The following is a 17,569-nucleotide window of genomic DNA, read 5'->3' on the forward strand; positions in this document are numbered from 1 at the left end:
ATACATTGCGTGCTTAGTTTCATTTTTTTGGTAAGTGAACAATTTTTTGGTAAGTTTTTTTCTATTGTGACAAAATTAAAATCATCTGTTTTGTCTTTATTATTTTACTATTTGCGCAAAGTTATAAATAAACACAACAAAAATAAAATTACACATCGTCTGCAGGATTCGATGATATTCTTTGACCAGCTTAAAGCGGTGGAACAGCGATCTTGATTAAATAGAAGAGTGTTAAGCTTTACAATATACTGTGACACATTTCAGATGTACTGCCCATCATGCTGTTTGGGAATTCTCTTCCAACATCCAGCATCACAGCAGTACAACTTCATTAACAGCTTCAGTCAGACACGTTGAAAACTTTTAAAAAGTACATTTTTAGGCCATTGATGGGCTCTTTCAGTGGCCTATAATACGAGTTTCTCCACAGACTTCAGGTTTCTTTGGGTGCCGTGTCTTCTCCTTGCCTCACTAGAACCTCACTGCTGTGTTCCTACGCACCAACAGCTGTATTTGGGAGCCTGTGAAAGTGTGAATGAGGACAATTCCAAACAGATCCATCAGTGGAAAAAAGCAAACAGTTAAAAGTACAGTTTTCATTGGTTAGTTGCCTTTTCTCGGACTTTTGTCAATAAACTTTCATACATTTTAACCAGACCTTTTCAGAAATCTGTGTCATTTTGTGTTTATTCAACTAGTGAAAATATTTTGCTCTGAAGCTCTGAAGCACTAAATCAACTCGTATCATGTTGCATACGGCTGATGCGTATGCATATGCATAAGGATGAAGGGTGGGGGGGTGTTGCCGAGGGGGGCTCCGCCGCTCAAATCCCACCTCCAGTCAAGCTCCTGGTGGAGAAAGGAGTAGTAACAATTCTCTCTGCGTACCGGCTCGTCGTCGGCCACAGGTCCAGGCTCAGGTCCCGCTGCAGAGCCCTGACACTTTGCCACCATGGAGCTCCGTTATGCGCTCACATTCCTCTGTGTTGTCGTGGTGCCTGCGTGCACATCGGACACTGAAGTGAGCAGCCACTTTGTTTTGGAGCCTTATGATTTCCTCTTCGACACGGCGGTGGAAGCTTACTATAAGGGGGACTGGTTATCGGTGATTCTGAACATGGAGAAGGCTCTCAAAAACAAAGCCACTTTGCGCAAAGTTAAAACTCAGTGCCGCCAGAGCTGCGCCAACCAGACCGCTTTTGGCGAGCCTTTGGCCGGGTTGGGAGTTCCCATACCGGGGACCGGCTCTGTGGAGGACCTGGGCTTCTTCCAGAAAATCCTGAAGCGGGCCGACTGTGTGAACTCCTGCGAAACTGAGAAAGTCGGCGCACCAAGTTTGCATCTCGTCAGCGAGGAAATAGAGCTGGAGTTCAAGAAGAGGAGCCCATATAATTACCTACAAGTGGCGTATTTTAAGGTAGAAGAGGATGCTGGCAGCTACAGTGTGGCCTGTCTCTCACTGCACACACACGCTCGCTTTGCTCTAGGCGAGCTAGAACAGTAAAAACTTTAGCACTGATTCTTTTTTAGCCTGTAAGTTAGAGCTGATGTGGAGCACATTACTGTTTTGCCCCAACCCCCCAAAACCAAGACAACCATGCCACGTCTTAAGGTGGAGTCAGCTTCTGCGGGGTGTGACGTTAGGACGTGAAATTGAGCGCTTTAAAGGCCTAAAATTTTATTTTCAAAAGCTCCTGCTGGCAAACCACAAACGCTTCATCTGTGAAATAAGTAGGGACTAGCAATTATTTATTTTATTAATTTTTTTGTAGACTTAAATTCGTTTTTAACAAGATATTTTTCCAACTAAGCAAGTTAGGGGGCGTAAAGATGAATGGGTTAGTGTGAAAATAAGGATTTATTTTCTGCTCTGATGAAAATATTTTCTATGAAACTGTGTGTGACATGGCAGAGGTGTGCGGGACAAACGTCAAACAGGAAGTTGGCCCCTAAAAGCTCAGGCTGAAGAAAATGTTAAAGTTAGTTTTTATCAAAAAGTCATAGAGCTGTCATAACTCATACAGTAGTGTGCAAAAGTCTCAAGCCACGACTCATTTCTTCATATACTTCAAGGAAGAAGTAGGTGCAGTTATTCAGTGAGCTGTGCAAACATATAAGGAAAAGCGGTATATACCGTAATGTAAAAACAGAGTTTGTGTAATTTGAAATTCAGTATTTAGTATGACCATCTTTATTCTACCACAGAGCCTGAACTCTCTTGGGGAATCATATCTTTAAGTAGTTTTCAGGAGTAGTTCTCCGGGCCTCTTCAGGAACATTCATCAGTTTTTTGAGGGTACCCTAAAAACCGCGCCTACTAGGTTTTCATCTTTTTGGGGAATTAACCTTGTTGGTGCAAAATACTATTTTTACATCTGTCAAACTGTGTTATTGTTGCCATTTTTTTGTAGATTCAGCTAAACAAGTGGGAACAAATGTTGTGTTTATGAGAGTGAAAATGTGTGAAAAAGCAGCCAATGTCTAAGGAAAACCTCGGAAAGACCCTCAGAATGTCTGGAGACCTACAGGGAGTGCAGAATTATTAGGCAAGTTGTATTTTTGAGGAATAATGTTATTATTGAACAACAACCATGTTCTCAATGAACCCAAAAAACTCATTAATATCAAAGCTGAATGTTTCTGGAAGTAGTTTTTAGTTTGTTTTTAGTTTGAGCTATTTTAGGGGGATATCTGTGTGTGCAGGTGACTATTACTGTGCATAATTATTAGGCAACTTAACAAAAAACAAATATATACCCATTTCAATGATTTATTTTTACCAGTGAAACCAATATAACATCTCCACATTCACAAATATACATTTCTGACATTCAAAAACAAAACAAAAACAAATCAGCGACCAATATAGCCACCTTTCTTTGCAAGGACACTCAAAAGCCTGCCATCCATGGATTCTGTCAGTGTTTTGATCTGTTCACCATCAACATTGCGTGCAGCAGCAACCACAGCCTCCCAGACACTGTTCAGAGAGGTGTACTGTTTTCCCTCCTTGTAAATCTCACATTTGATGATGGACCACAGGTTCTCAATGGGGTTCAGATCAGGTGAACAAGGTGGCCATGTCATTAGTTTTTCTTCTTTTATACCCTTTCTTGCCAGCCACGCTGTGGAGTACTTGGACGCGTGTGATGGAGCATTGTCCTGCATGAAAATCATGTTTTTCTTGAAGGATGCAGACTTCTTCCTGTACCACTGCTTGAAGAAGGTGTCTTCCAGAAACTGGCAGTAGGACTGGGAGTTGAGCTTGACTCCATCCTCAACCCGAAAAGGCCCCACAAGCTCATCTTTGATGATACCAGCCCAAACCAGTACTCCACCTCCACCTTGCTGGCGTCTGAGTCGGACTGGAGCTCTCTGCCCTTTACCAATCCAGCCACGGGCCCATCCATCTGGCCCATCAAGACTCACTCTCATTTCATCAGTCCATAAAACCTTAGAAAAACCAGTCTTGAGATATTTCTTGGCCCAGTCTTGACGTTTCAGCTTGTGTGTCTTGTTCAGTGGTGGTCGTCTTTCAGCCTTTCTTACCTTGGCCATGTCTCTGAGTATTGCACACCTTGTGCTTTTGGGCACTCCAGTGATGTTGCAGCTCTGAAATATGGCCAAACTGGTGGCAAGTGGCATCTTGGCAGCTGCACGCTTGACTTTTCTCAGTTCATGGGCAGTTATTTTGCGCCTTGGTTTTTCCACACGCTTCTTGCGACCCTGTTGACTATTTTGAATGAAACGCTTGATTGTTCGATGATCACGCTTCAGAAGCTTTGCAATTTTGAGACTGCTGCATCCCTCTGCAAGATATCTCACTATTTTTGACTTTTCTGAGCCTGTCAAGTCCTTCTTTTGACCCATTTTGCCAAAGGAAAGGACGTTGCCTAATAATTATGCACACCTGATATAGGGTGTTGATGTCATTAGACCACACCCCTTCCATTACAGAGATGCACATCACCTAATATGCTTAATTGGTAGTAGGCTTTCGAGCCTATACAGCTTGGAGTAAGACAACATGCATGCAGAGGATGATGTGGACAAAATACTCATTTGCCTAATAATTCTGCACTCCCTGTATTGCTCAAAACCACTTCAAAAAAGCCTAATAAAGAAATGAGGGATTGCTCAGGACTATTGCACAGTGCTGTATTATGCTTACCTATGAGTATGATGTACCACAGCAGGAAAACCAGAAAAAATGGCTTACTGTTTTCAAGTTCGGTTGTTTTTAGGATGTTGTTAGGTTGTTAGACTATTTTGTGACCCACTAAATCCACACAACTGCAACTTGGGCAGTTCAGTCTGGCCTTACATTAGTGCGATTCACTTACTTGTGATTTCATTGTAATATATATTCTGAACTTTTGAAATATTTTAAAATCTGAGAAATAGGACTGGTACTATATTGCTTTACTACTCTCAGCAATCAAAGCCCTTTCCTACTAAAAGTCTCAGTCTCTGTTTATACAAGGATATTTTTCCTATGCCTAAATACTTTTAACCTACCATGATCAAAGTTACACTGTGATGGATGCATCGGGGGAAACCTGGGCTTCAGTCTTGCCAAAAAATCTTTTAAGTCTTTCTACCTACTGAGCTGCCTAAACGTTAGCGTTTCAGATAGTAAAGAGTAAACTGAAATCCACCCCAGAAAATGTAAAGATAACAGTTTGGCCCTTATGGGTTACCAGACCAAAAATGTGAACATTTAAAATGATATTGCATCAAAAATCATTTATAGCAGATTAATTACCCCCAAAATAAAAGTGAGTGAAAGTTGACAGACACAGTCTGAAGTACCTGTACAAAAACATACAATAAGAACGATTAAACATAAATATGTAACATGTAACATAATTAGTTCAAATAATAGCCTGTGTACATTACTGACGTCTCAATATGAGTATGTCAGGATCAGTATTGGCTGGTGTATATAGTTAGCTAACATTTGGAAAGTAAAGAGCAACTACTGGGCTTAGTGCACCAAAACAAAGGTAAAATCAGAGTAGATTAAATGTATTCCACTACTACATTAACTAACTGTTAATGTATCTGTGCCTACATGAGATATTTTGATACTAAGTTAGCTTGCACGAGTTTTCCAGTTGAATTAAATAGAATAGAAAATAAGCTTGTGTATGTGTTTTTCTTCCTTTCAGATCAATAAGCTGGCCAAAGCAGTAGCAGCTGCCAACACGTTTTTCCTGGCCAACCCAGATCACATGGAGATGAGACAGAATCTGGACTACTACAGGATGATGGCAGGAGTACAGGAGGACGACTTCAAAGATCTGGAGGCCAGGCCACACATGGTGAAAGCAAACTCCGTCTTTGATAATGCTGTTATGTTCTTGTAGCCTCATCCTCTGCTGATTGTCTATAATTCATCTACAGTTTATTTTTATTGACATTTCATTAGTTTGGTCAGTTAAGTCAAATTAAGGAACAGTCAGACGATCCCCTGTGAACTAGCACTTGGTGACAACGAGAAGGAAGAACTCTCTTTTAACAGGAAGTGGCTTCCAGCAGGACTAGGCTCAGGGAGAGAAGGCAATCTATCATAATCAGCTGGAGGGGAAAACAGAGGAGAAGAAAGGAGGGCATTTTTCTTTACATGTTGCCACATGATGCAGTCTCTAACGATGATTCAAGCAGAAAGATTTAAACTCCTTTGTCTGCCTGACTGACCTTGAACAGATGAAGCTGACTGTTGCAGTAGCTGTGATGTGCCCTCTCTCTTCAGGCCCAGTTTCTGCTGGGAAAGAGCTCCTACAGTGACGACTCCTTCATCCTGGCGGCTGAACACTTTGAATCAGCCGTAGATGAGTACTTCATAGCTGATAAGGAGTGCAGAGTTCTGTGTGAGGGAGCCTACAACTATGATGGATACAACTACATGGAGTACAGTGCAGACCTGTTCCAGAGTATGAGTGGTGAGGCAGCATATCCTTTGCTTGTGAGCACTAAAGATTCCAACAGAGCTGAGAATTTGATGTGAAGCTGCATGCAAGGGAGACATTTGTATGGCAAATATGAAAAATAGGCTGCATGTGCTATAAATACTTGTATAAATGTGTCTGTGTCCCTCAGACCACTACCTGCAGGTGCTGAGCTGTAAGCAGCACTGTGCTGTGGAGCTGGCCTTAACTGCTGGCAGAGACAAGCCCTTTGAGGACTTCCTGCCTTCACACTTCAACTACCTGCAGTTCTCCTACTACAACAGTGAGTTTCACAGTGCTTTCTATAAGTCAGGTGTGCCTGTATCCGCTGTCCTTAGCAACAATGCAGAAAAGAAGTCTAAACACAGAAATGAACAGCTATGGCCTCATATACACGGATCATCTGTTTGACGACTTTAATAGCAAAAACACAGACCTGCACCTAACATGAACGAGATTACCTCTTAAATAAGCCAAATATTATATGATAATAGATCAGCATTTATTGCTGGACTCTGAATGGAAGTAATTCATGTGAATTTCTTTGTATTTAGTTTTCAATTGATTTGCAGTTTTTGCCCATTTGTTACAGTTGATCACAGATTAAAAGATTATCGCACATAATTGTCAACATTGACAGTGGAGTGATTGCTGTTTAATCATTGTCTTTATGCACCAAACTTGCTTTGCAGAGCCCAACTCACTGCAACTAATTGCAATAATTCTGGTCATGCCACATTTTTTAAAACTGTTCTGTGTGACTGTAGACTTAAAGAGCTTTTTGGTACATATGTTAAATACTTTAACTATTTATATAGTAAATAAAAAAGAGAAAATTCTCTTGTACTGCATGTATTTATAATGTATTTCTTCAAAATTAACCAAAAGAATTGCAGCGTTTTATGTAAAATTTCATATTATTATATTTTACTTCTCCCTAGTGGCAGCCTTTAAAAGAGCAATATGAAAAATAACCCTGTCCTGTAAGAGTTTAGGCTCTTAACCTCTGAACTGCCGCAGGTTTCTTCCTGTTAAAGGAGAGTTTTTCCTTCTCTCTGTCACCAAAGTTCTTTCTCTGTTTTTATTGTAGGGTCTACCTTACAATATAAAGCACCTTGAGGCGACTGTTGTTGTATAAATAAAACTGAATTGAATTGAATCACCAGGTGACCACTGACCAGTCTCAGCATAAGACCAGGTTTTGTTTTAGCCACCTGCCAAAGAGGCAAATATTCTGAAACTATAAGATGTCATGTTAATCATTTTTACATTGTTTTGTTTTGTTATAAGTTCTTCCATGTGGTTGTTCCAAACTTAGCATACTAACTTCATATAGCAGTAACACAATGAAGGCTTTAAAATATTTTCATACTTTTATTTTTATTTTTCACACTTTCTTCATAATTTGATTTCATTTTTTGAATGTTTAACAACAAGTTTAAGTTAAAATTCTTCCATGCTGCAACTTTAGAGTCCCCTGTAGGTACAGGATGTTTGTTATGAAATAGTCACTGGTGTTTAAGAACAAGGATATATGCTGTAAATCCAATAACATCCTTTTTGTTCACATCCATGATTGCATGGATTTTTGTCTTTTCTTTCCAGGTGAGAAGTACGAGAAGGCCATAGAGTGTGCTAAGACCTACCTGCTGTTCCACCCTGAGGATGAGGTGATGAACCAGAACCTGAACTATTACTCTGCCATGCTGGGTGAGGACAAAGCAGCAGCCATATCAGCCCGACAGGTACAGTTACACTGTGTTTAACAGAGGCTTTCAACCTCTACTTCAACCTCACCGTGAGTGCAGTTATTCTTAGCAGTGTGTTATCTTAATCCTTAGTGATCAGCAGTAAATTAGCCTGAACAAAGTGTGGTGGCAGAAAAATGGTCTTCATCAGCACTCACGTGTACTCAGGGGCACATTAAAAAAAGGCTCTGGTGGTGATCTAAGCACATAACTGTTTGCTGATTCTTAAAAAAGATTTGAGCTGCCCTGGGCCCTAAATGTCCACATAACACACTATTTAAAGTGGGTTATTATGGTTATCCATCACTACTAATGACTAAGTGATTATTTCCCAGGTGGAGGTTTCTGGCCTGTGGCCTGTGTTTTAGAATATAAAGGCTCCAAAGGTAGATGCAGGTGTATTATTACACCTGCATCTGTTGTCCAGACATCTGTATCCACAGCCTGACGGTGTGTATGCACCATGAGAGCAGAGCTGCATGAGCTCAAACACACTGCAACCTAAGAAAACACCCTCAAATCAAAGAATGCTACAAAAGCACAGGAGATAAAACTGAAGCTGAACAAGCACAACACAGATTTGCTCTCTGAATGCATACATCACCACTAACACGCGTCCGTCAGAATCACTGTAAAAAAAAAAGCCAGACCAATTTGTTCCTACTAAAATAAAGGAGAAGACAGCTCCAACTGGAGCTAAGGAACCAGAGATATAACGACGGTCTTTATAGCGCAGGCTTTGTGATTGTTGAATGTGATTTTAGGAGCTATGTTACAGGCTGCTGCTGACTTGTAATCCCTAGGTGGTGAAACAGTACATTCAGCAGTCGCTCCTGGAGAAAGAGCTCCTCTACTTTGGTTATGAAGCCTTTGGAATCACTTTTGTAGATCCGGTAAGTGTATAACTCATTTTACATCTCACCACATTCTGCACTACTTATGAAGTGCTGGGATATAAATAAATGTGATCTTCGAATTCTCTGTTATTTTTGCTTAAAGGACTCGTGGACCCCCAAAGATGTCATGCCTAAGAAACTGAGAGAGAAACAGAAGTAAGACTAAGAGCACCGCCACACGTGTGCAGGTCGAGCATGAAGGTGCACTTAAAGTCAGTGTTGTTATCTGCGTGTGTGTTGCTGTGTCTCAGGGCTGAGAGAGAGACTGCAGCGAGGATCACAGAGGAGATAGGAAACCTGATGAAGGAGATTGAGAATCTGGTTGAGGAAAAGAAGAAGGATTCTTCAGAAATGACCAAGATGATAGTGCCACAGGAAGGTGAATGTTTCAGAGAACCGGGGTATAAAATGTCAGTCTTGTACAACCAGTCTTTATCCTCACGTCTTTAACTGTGACCTTATCTTGTAGATGGCGCTCTGCTGTACAGTGACATCAAGGTGACCATGACATCCAAGCAGCTGAATGGCTCCCAGCGGGTTTTGCTGGACGGTGTGATCACAGATGAGGAGTGCAGGGAGCTGCACCGTCTCTCCAATGTGAGTAGCCCCAAGGAATAAAGTTCAGTCCGTGTCAGCAAAGATTTCCTCACATCACCTGCATTCTGATCGTGTCCCGTATGTATGTTTTTCAGCTCGGCTGTTATAGGAGTTGCTTAATGTTGCATTTATTTCACAGACAGCTGCTCTAAAAGGCGATGGCTATAGAGGACGACCATCCCCACATTCCCCCAGCGAGATGTACCAGGGAGTCACCGTCCTGAAGGCTGTCAAGGTCTATAAAGCAGAAAAATTCCAAATAAGAGATGCCAACACAAGCACAAACGTTTACCTTTAATCATAGCTAGGGGAAAGATCAGAGCTAGTTCTTTATGTGAAAACAGAAAATACGTTTTTTAGTCTAACAGCAGACTTTTTCCACATTTCAGCATCAAAACAACAGAACATGCAGCATATAGCTTATGTGCTCGAGTTGGCGGATGAGAATAAACATGTTTGCAGCAGGTTAATCTAGAGGCTCACCTGTAAATGTAACCTGATGCTTATTGCTTCCAGCTGTTTGAGGTAATTAAATAGTTGCAGCCTCGTAGGATCCAAAACGACACGTGTGACTCAACACGTCAGTTATTGTCTACACAGAGAGGAACGATCACTTAGAAGCTGACAGTATATCACTTTTCCACGACATAATGCAGTCCTCTGAAAAACTGTGTTGATTCAGTAGCTTGTAGAATTATATTTAGCAACAATAACTTGAAGTAATTGTTTGATGTATTATTTTATCAGCATCTCACATGATTGTGGAGGAATTTTGACCGACTCTTCTTTATAGTATTGCTTCAGTTGATTGAGGTTTGCAGGCATTCGTTTATTCACAGCATGGACCAATCATCACCCCTTCACCACCGTGCTTGACACTTGTACGATGTGCTTGTGCTGATAGCCAGTGTTTGGTTTTCTCCCAACATGTCGCTGGGAATTGTAGCCAAAGATCTCCACTTTGGTCTTGTCTGTCCAAAGAACCTGAAGCTTTGCAAACCTAAGACGTGTTCTCTTTAGAGGGAAGATGCTCTTTCCTGGAACATTTTTGTATTTATAGTTCTATATAAAAACAGACTCAACATTGTTTTCCTCCTTGTCCCAGCTTTTACATGGTTTTTCTTCTTCTCACAGCTTGGCCAGGAGGGGAAGGTCCCTCTGAAGAGCGCTCGTCTGTTCTTTGACCTCAGTGAGAAAGTGAGGAAGGTCTTAGAGTCCTACTTCCGTCTGGACACTCCACTCTATTTCACATACTCCCACCTGGTCTGTCGCTCCGCCATCGATGGTAAGCTAACCACTGACAGTGTGTCATTTTTTCCCCCATCCTGATTTTGTAACTAGGAGTTGGTTCAGACATGACTCCCAAATGACCTCGTTTATCTGTTAGATCTGCTAGGACATGCCCGTCCTGCCCCGCGCTACAATATAAATGTCATTGTAGACCATTGTTAGGTGGTTGCCAAGTAACGTGATGCCATTGTAACATATCGTATATCTAACAATAGTTTATTTTTGTCAATATAAACTAGATGTTACTGTTGTGAAATAAAAATCATACGATGGTTAGACAGGTAAATGGCAGTTGGTTGGTGGTTGCTAGGCAACATGGTAACATCATAATGTGTTACATAGATAACAACCTTCAGGGGTCTAAGATGTACCTGTGCCATGTGTTTGGTTGCTCAGCTCCTCATCGTAGAGCTGGCAGACAGACAAACAGAGATTTAGTGTATTACTTCAAAGTCCTGGACTGAAGAAGTCACTGGATGAGTGACGAAAATGCTGCATCCAGATGAACAGAAACCTTTTGGGATTTTCCTTACTTAGGTGAATGTGCATGCATCAAGAGATAAAATCAGCAGACTGCAGCACCAGTGGCAGGAAGAAAAACGCATGTTTGTTTGATTTTTATTTTTTTCTTGCTGTCTACCCAGCATGCAGATAACTTTGTAGAGAAGAACCTTAGAACACAAGTAAAATTCAGTTTTATTTATGTAACACAAAATCACAATAACAGTTGCCTCACGGTGCTTGCAACAAAATTGTAACTGTGATGTAAAAACTGAAGTTAGTACAGTCAAATATACTGAATTCAGTACCATTTTGGTCTCCACTACCTCTGACAATAAATACACAAAGAAACATATTTAGCTGTTGAATTCTCAGCTAGCTTTGTTTTTGGGCCTAAATTGTCCAAATGTTCTCTCTGTGCTCCTGTTTGTTCAGAGAAGCAGGACGACCGTAAGGACATGAGTCACCCTGTCCACGTCGACAACTGTGTGCTGGTTTCTGAGGTCAACGAGTGTGTAAAGGAACCTCCTGCATACACTTACAGAGACTACAGGTATGGTTACACACACACACACACACACACACTTAAAATTCTGTCTACACAACCCACCCTGATGACAAGGACCGGCTGACCTCCTGGTGTCTCACTCCTGCAGTGCCATCCTTTATTTGAATGAGGACTTTGAAGGAGGAGAGTTCATTTTCACAGAGCTTGATGCCAAAACAGTGACGGTAAATATATATCTGATGTTTTTTCCTTTCTTTTTTAAAACTGTAAAGTTTTCTTTCAGACTGCTTTATTTTAGCTGCCTCCAAATGTTTTTATTTATTTGTTTTTTGATTTGTTAATGCTAAGTTAAGTTAATGGTTAGCAAGCAGCATCCATAAACTGTGTGCATATCTGCAATTTAGTGCTGAATAAAACACTAGTAAAACAAACTCTGACTGGAGTTTAATAACTGGCTATGGATGGAAAAAAATCACCCCAGTCAGAGTTGTTTCAATCATTCTCTACTGCTTATCCTTATCCTGTCTCTAACCCTATCCTAGATGGGGAAACTATCCATAGGGATCAAACATGCGTTTGTCCCAGGCTGTAAATGTGCTTTAACTGTAAGCTTGTGCTGTGTTTCCATAAGGAGTAAAAGTCCCACAAATAACTCTTTATGCCCGGAGCAAAGCCAAGCCATGAAGTCCAAGGAACTCTCTGTAGACCTTTGGAAAGGGTAAAGTGTTGGGTGGTCTCAGTTTTTGTGAAATTTAAAAGTTTGGGACCACTTGGACTCTTTATAGAGTTGGCAGGCTGTATTTTGCCAATGGCATTTAAATCTTAAAGCTATCACGATTCCTTGTGATGGGATTGTCTCTCGCTGTTACGGAAAATGACAGTGGGCTGAAGTGAGGAGGGATGCTGTAAAACAAAAAGATGTCCTTTAAGAAAACCTCACAATGAAAAGTCTCGCACATTTAATAAAAGTATGAAATTGTCTAAAATTCAGCTTGGATGGGTCACCACGGGAATTTCAGCACATAATCTTGCTATTTTCTCCCCTCTACACTATTTTAGATTTGCCTGGTTGTTTTGGTTTTTCTGTAGTTTGTGTAAACATGGTAATAGGATTCTAATTAGATTCATTAGCTTTATTAACAGTTGCACCTAAAAATACAAAAATCCCTGATGCATAGGACCGGCAAGTGGTTAATTTAGACCTATAATTACCTGTGAAAATGGCATATACGAGACAATTACAAGGCCTTTCACATTAATAAACACATCTGGATCATGTAGGGTGCACATTTTGAACTCACGTTAACGTGCTTACTTTTAAGGAGCACTTGATGTGCACGTCCTTTGCAAATTTAGTATTAAATTTGATGTAAAGTGGTTTAAATATGCACTTAAAAACACTGACATTATCTATTGCTCTAACTATAGACACCTGAAGTTGCTCTAGAAGGCAGAGATCAGAGAATGGGGTCAGAGTTTACTTTTCAGCACTTTAATGACCCTAATCAAATAGTCATGACAGCACTGGAGTTGCTTCACGGCAGATGTTTGACTTTCCTTAAGGGGCCCAACTAAAAGGCAGGAATTAAACCCTGTGGAACACCTGCACAGAGATCTAAACTGTTCATTTTAATGAGGTTCCTGTTATAGATTATTAAGTGTACATGTGGACAAACTGCTAAGTTTATCCACAGGGTTTGACTGACAGAGTCTGAATACTTTTTAAAGCCACTGTGCATTTAACAAAAATGCATTTTTAACCACATCGATGTTGATTGTGTTGCGTGGTGTGTGTCTTCTCAAGGCGGAGGTGCATCCAAAGTGTGGTCGCGTGGTCGGTTTTGGAGCAGGGAAAGAAAACCCCCACGGTGTCAAAGCTGTCACCCGGGGTCAGAGGTGTGCTGTTGCTCTGTGGTTCACCTTGGATCCTGCTCACGAGGAAAAGGTAAGGAAAACCACTGTAACCAGATGTGAGCATGCACAGGCTTTAGGTTTGGGTCTGTGTGCAATCCTTTTAAACAATAACTTCTTCCAAAATGGAGAAAGATGGGTCAGGATTTAGCATGAATTGTTCAAATGATCCTTTTTTCTAACACCTTGAATTCAGTTCAGTTCCATTTTTTTATATAGTGCCAAATCTCAACAACAGTTACCCCTAGGGACTTTATATTGTAAGGTAAAGACTCTACAATAATACAGAGGAAATAGAAAAAACCCCAACAATCAGATGACCCCTATGGGCAAGCACTCTGGCGACAGTGGGAAGGAAAAACTCCCTTTTAACAGGAAGAAACCTCCAGCAGAACCAGGCTCAGGGAGGGGCGGGGCCATCTGCCTTGACTGATTGGGGTGGGGGGAGGAAGACAGGACAAAGACATGCTGTGGAAGAGAGACAGAGATTAATAATAACTAATGATTAAATGTAGAATGATGTATGAACACATAGGGAGTTCAAAAAAAGTGAGTGAAGAAGAACTACGTAGTGCATCAGACTATTTCCACAAAGTTATAAAGACAGCCTAAGTTGAAAACAGTGCACACAGTCAGTTATTGCTATGCAGAAATATGAAACTCAGCTCTAGATAATGATGTTGTGTTTTCTGACTGCCAGCACAACTTCAAAGAAAATTTGTGATTCATACCTGTTCCTTGTTTCATTTTGCAGTCTCCCAAACATTTTCTTTTTTTGTCCCATAGGAAAGAATCCAGGCTCAGGATTTGCTGAAGATGTTTTCTACACCAGTGGATGCAGAGTTCAGTAAAAATGAGGCCATGGAAACCGAGTCTCAACCGAAAGCTCCCGCACAGGCTGACCAGGAGGCAGCCAGAAAAAAAGAAGTAGGAGAGCAGAAGCTCAAGCTGAACACGTCGGGCGATGCACAGACTGACCTGCTGAAGGATGCGGGGGAGGCGAAAACAGCCAGTAAAGGAACCACTAAAACCAAAGCTGCACCTAAAACAAAGCCTAAAGCTGGAGATCAAACGAAGGCAAAGACGACAGGCAAAGTTAAAGCTGCTGCTGCAAAAGATGGAAAACAGACAGCAAAAACAAAAGCAAAGCAGGGTGATAAACAGAAAACAAAACCAGCTGCAAAAAAGACAGTAAAAGCAGTTAAGAAGGACTCCACCTCAGCACCAGACTCTCAGAGCAACAAGGAGGAATTGTGATCAAACAACACGTGCCTCTGTTTTCATGTGGGGCCAGCTACTGTCTACAAGATCTTCTCTGTGGGTGGTTAAATAAAAAGCTGTGTTACAAAATGTTATTTTTCTTTAAATACATTCATTATTTTGGATGTCACTTAAATTGTTCGCTATTTATGTGGTATGTGGTTGCTGACAATCTGCCCTCTGATTCCTTTTGCCCTGTGACAGCTGTGATAGGCTCCAGCACCCTGTGACCCTGAAGTAGATAAACAGAGGAAATACATTGATGGACAATCTTCACATGTGCCCACAATCACTCTCTAAACATGTGTATTTGGCCCTAGCTCTGAATCGTCTCACTTTAAACACCCATGTCTCTCTGTTTTACTTGACTGGTGATGTCATGATATGAAACCTGGCATAGGTGTGAAAAACCTTCATATCAACTGCTCAAATAAGTGATGTTTACAATATATCCTTGTTGCAGTACTCCGGACAGACACTGGATGGCAGCACAGACGCATTCTTGAGTAATTTGACGCTCACTAAGTGTACACTGTGCTGCAGCAGTTTCACTTTGAGTAAGAGAGTTCCACAGAATCACTGCTGTGATTTGTTTTGCACCTCCTGAAGTTCAGCAGATTTCTCTCCTGCGTCTTTATAAACCAGCAGGGAAAACTGCAACCTGAAAGAACTCCTCCAAACATGCTGAATGTTATTGCTTTTCCAAGTTCGGGTGAGTTCAAAGAAACATTCTGTGTTTAGCAAAAACACGTTAAAACTGTATTGCAGTGTATGAACGATGCATTGTCCTGGATAGTGAAGCTTAAACGTCCAAGAGAGGGACCAGAGGGAAGGCACCGGGACATCTTCAGTCAAGAAAACTCCATGTAGGATCCTTATCAAATGGATCAAGGCAATATAGTTAAACCATATTGTGGTTTACTTTTGTGCTAAATGAAAGCAATGTTATCATCGGCCATTAGCCAATCAGCTCCAGTATCCATGTCAAGTACTGAATTATCCTACATGCAACTTCAGTTTAGTAATTTAAGACAGTTTTCAAAGCACAATTCAAACTGAGGTAAACCACCTCACAAAGCTGCATCTCTACACACACGATGCAACTCAGTGCTGCCTAAGTCACTGCTGTTTCTTGGTTTATGGTTTGAAAGACTAGCAACTGCTGTGGTGGAACCTAAAGAGGATCCCAATACACAAATAAACAACAACAAAAGATGAAATACTTAGTAGAAACAGATAACACACAATGCAGTTACTTAGCTAAGACAATGTGTTGCACTTCTACAACTACTTCACAGAATATTATTTCAAGGAATTTTTGCTAGAAATGCTCTACTGGATTTATACCCTACTCCAATTTAGTATACTGTGGAATCATTAAGAACACATGACTTAGAATGAAGCATGTTTGAATTGGTGGGTCCACAGCTGTTCTGTTAAGGGTGCACAGAGCCAAGAGCCAGAGTCTGCTTTATCTGCTGGAAGCCTGAAGCCCCGAACCCAGACTGAGATGAGAATAGAAGAGAAACTCTTTAATGTAGGCAGTGTAGGAACAATCACAACAGACTTTTTTTTTTTTATTACTTTTTTGTTTTACAACACATTTTTCAGAACTCATTTTTCTCTCAATTTAATTACAGACGAAAAAAACTGTAAACATGCAAATTATTGCAGCTTTAGTACAGCAAGATAAATATCAGTCACAACAATCTTGAATTGAACATGAACATGAAGTGGAGTCAGTCTGACCAGAGATTTCACATCACGTTAGAGATTGTAGCTCCACAGCAGACCTTTCAGTCATGTACAATGAATTCTGAAAACACTTTTGGGGAAACATGCTTGTTCTAGTTTCTGCTAATTATGCTGATACCACTCTAGTGTTTATTTGTTAAATTATAAAGTCATATAGCCAAGAGATGGCTAGCTTAGATTACCTCTGTTCGAATATGCTCCAGCCAACTTCTTCCATTCTCCATTTTAGAAATATTACGTGATGCATCCTGAGCTTTAGAAATGCTGGTAAGTGAACTGTGTAACTTGCTTTGGACAGGGTTGGTTTGCTTTCTTATGCTAGGCTGCCATCAGCAGCATCATATTCACTTCTCTTTAGTGTAAACCTCCTCATTAAATTGTCTTGAATACAGTAATAAGTGTCCATTCTAAAATACCGATCCAGTTTTTCCGAGGCAGGTGAGTTCATCACTGGTAAATCAGGTGTTCCTATCTTCTTTTTTGTTTGTTTCAATCTTCCTTGGCCAATTTGAGGCAGCAGAACTGATTGTGGATTTGGTAATAATCCCAGCAAACACTTTCTCTGCATTTGCAGTGTAAACACTTTGATATCGCCTGTATGAAATTATGTTATCTTTCAGGTCAAGTCAACCTAACAGTTAATAGGAAAATTTACCTGCTAAATGCAGCATTATGTTTTTTTCCAGTTAACTAACTTTATTTCTCTGTTCTTTAGTGTTAATCACTGAGCTTCTCCTTAGAGATTTTACTCTGAAAACAGTGAGTTGTGAAGGTGGACCAAAATGTAATAAACACAGTTGTAAACACTGAGGCCAGCTCAGACTGCTCCAAACACACCACACAGTTTTTTCTGCTCTTGACTCTGTATGATGTCATAGAGTGTGGGTATCCCTAATAGGGTCAGGAACACAGCTTTGGCTTTGAGCACAGAAGCCCCACCCACCTGCTGTTTTCTGTATACAAAGGCAGCCAATCAGAAGTAAGCTAGCTTAAAGGGACGGTAAAAGGGGTGGGAATTTGTTTCAGACAATGTGTGAACTGAGTGGAAGCATCAAGGATAAATAGAGATTATTTTAAACTGTAAAGTATACTAAACTACAATAGTAGTGTTCAAAAACACTAAGAAAGAGCTTTCAATAAGCACAGTAGGGT

The 17,569-nt window shown here is 40.7% G+C and overlaps 1 protein-coding gene across 1 annotated transcript; it reads left to right on the top strand.

Annotated features, from left to right (window-relative positions):
• The first annotated feature begins 834 nt into the window (after positions 1–834).
• p3h1 (prolyl 3-hydroxylase 1) lies at positions 835–14,753 on the top strand. The gene is made up of 15 exons (XM_040003202.1): positions 835–1,417; positions 5,172–5,324; positions 5,756–5,945; positions 6,103–6,234; positions 7,557–7,696; positions 8,503–8,592; positions 8,699–8,751; positions 8,847–8,974; positions 9,065–9,192; positions 9,332–9,427; positions 10,327–10,477; positions 11,419–11,536; positions 11,640–11,715; positions 13,296–13,436; positions 14,189–14,753. Exons 1-15 carry the CDS (start codon positions 953–955, stop codon positions 14,657–14,659), a joined length of 2,532 nt encoding a protein of 843 aa, XP_039859136.1. The 5' UTR covers positions 835–952; the 3' UTR covers positions 14,660–14,753.
• Positions 14,754–17,569: the final 2,816 nt, after the last annotated feature.

The sequence above is a fragment of the Simochromis diagramma genome, unplaced genomic scaffold, assembly GCF_900408965.1.
Source record: "Simochromis diagramma unplaced genomic scaffold, fSimDia1.1 OVJJ01000646.1, whole genome shotgun sequence".
Lineage (NCBI taxonomy): Eukaryota > Metazoa > Chordata > Actinopteri > Cichliformes > Cichlidae > Simochromis > Simochromis diagramma.

Bases quoted from the DNA above. Each gene is read 5' to 3' on its own strand.
- p3h1 (XM_040003202.1), top strand. From the start codon at position 953: ATGGAGCTCCGTTATGCGCTCACATTCCTCTGTGTTGTCGTGGTGCCT. The intron at 9,428-10,326 runs GTCTATAAAGCA...TTCTTCTCACAG, and splicing joins CCGTCCTGAAGGCTGTCAAG to CTTGGCCAGGAGGGGAAGGT. The intron at 11,716-13,295 runs GTAAATATATAT...TGTCTTCTCAAG, and splicing joins TTGATGCCAAAACAGTGACG to GCGGAGGTGCATCCAAAGTG.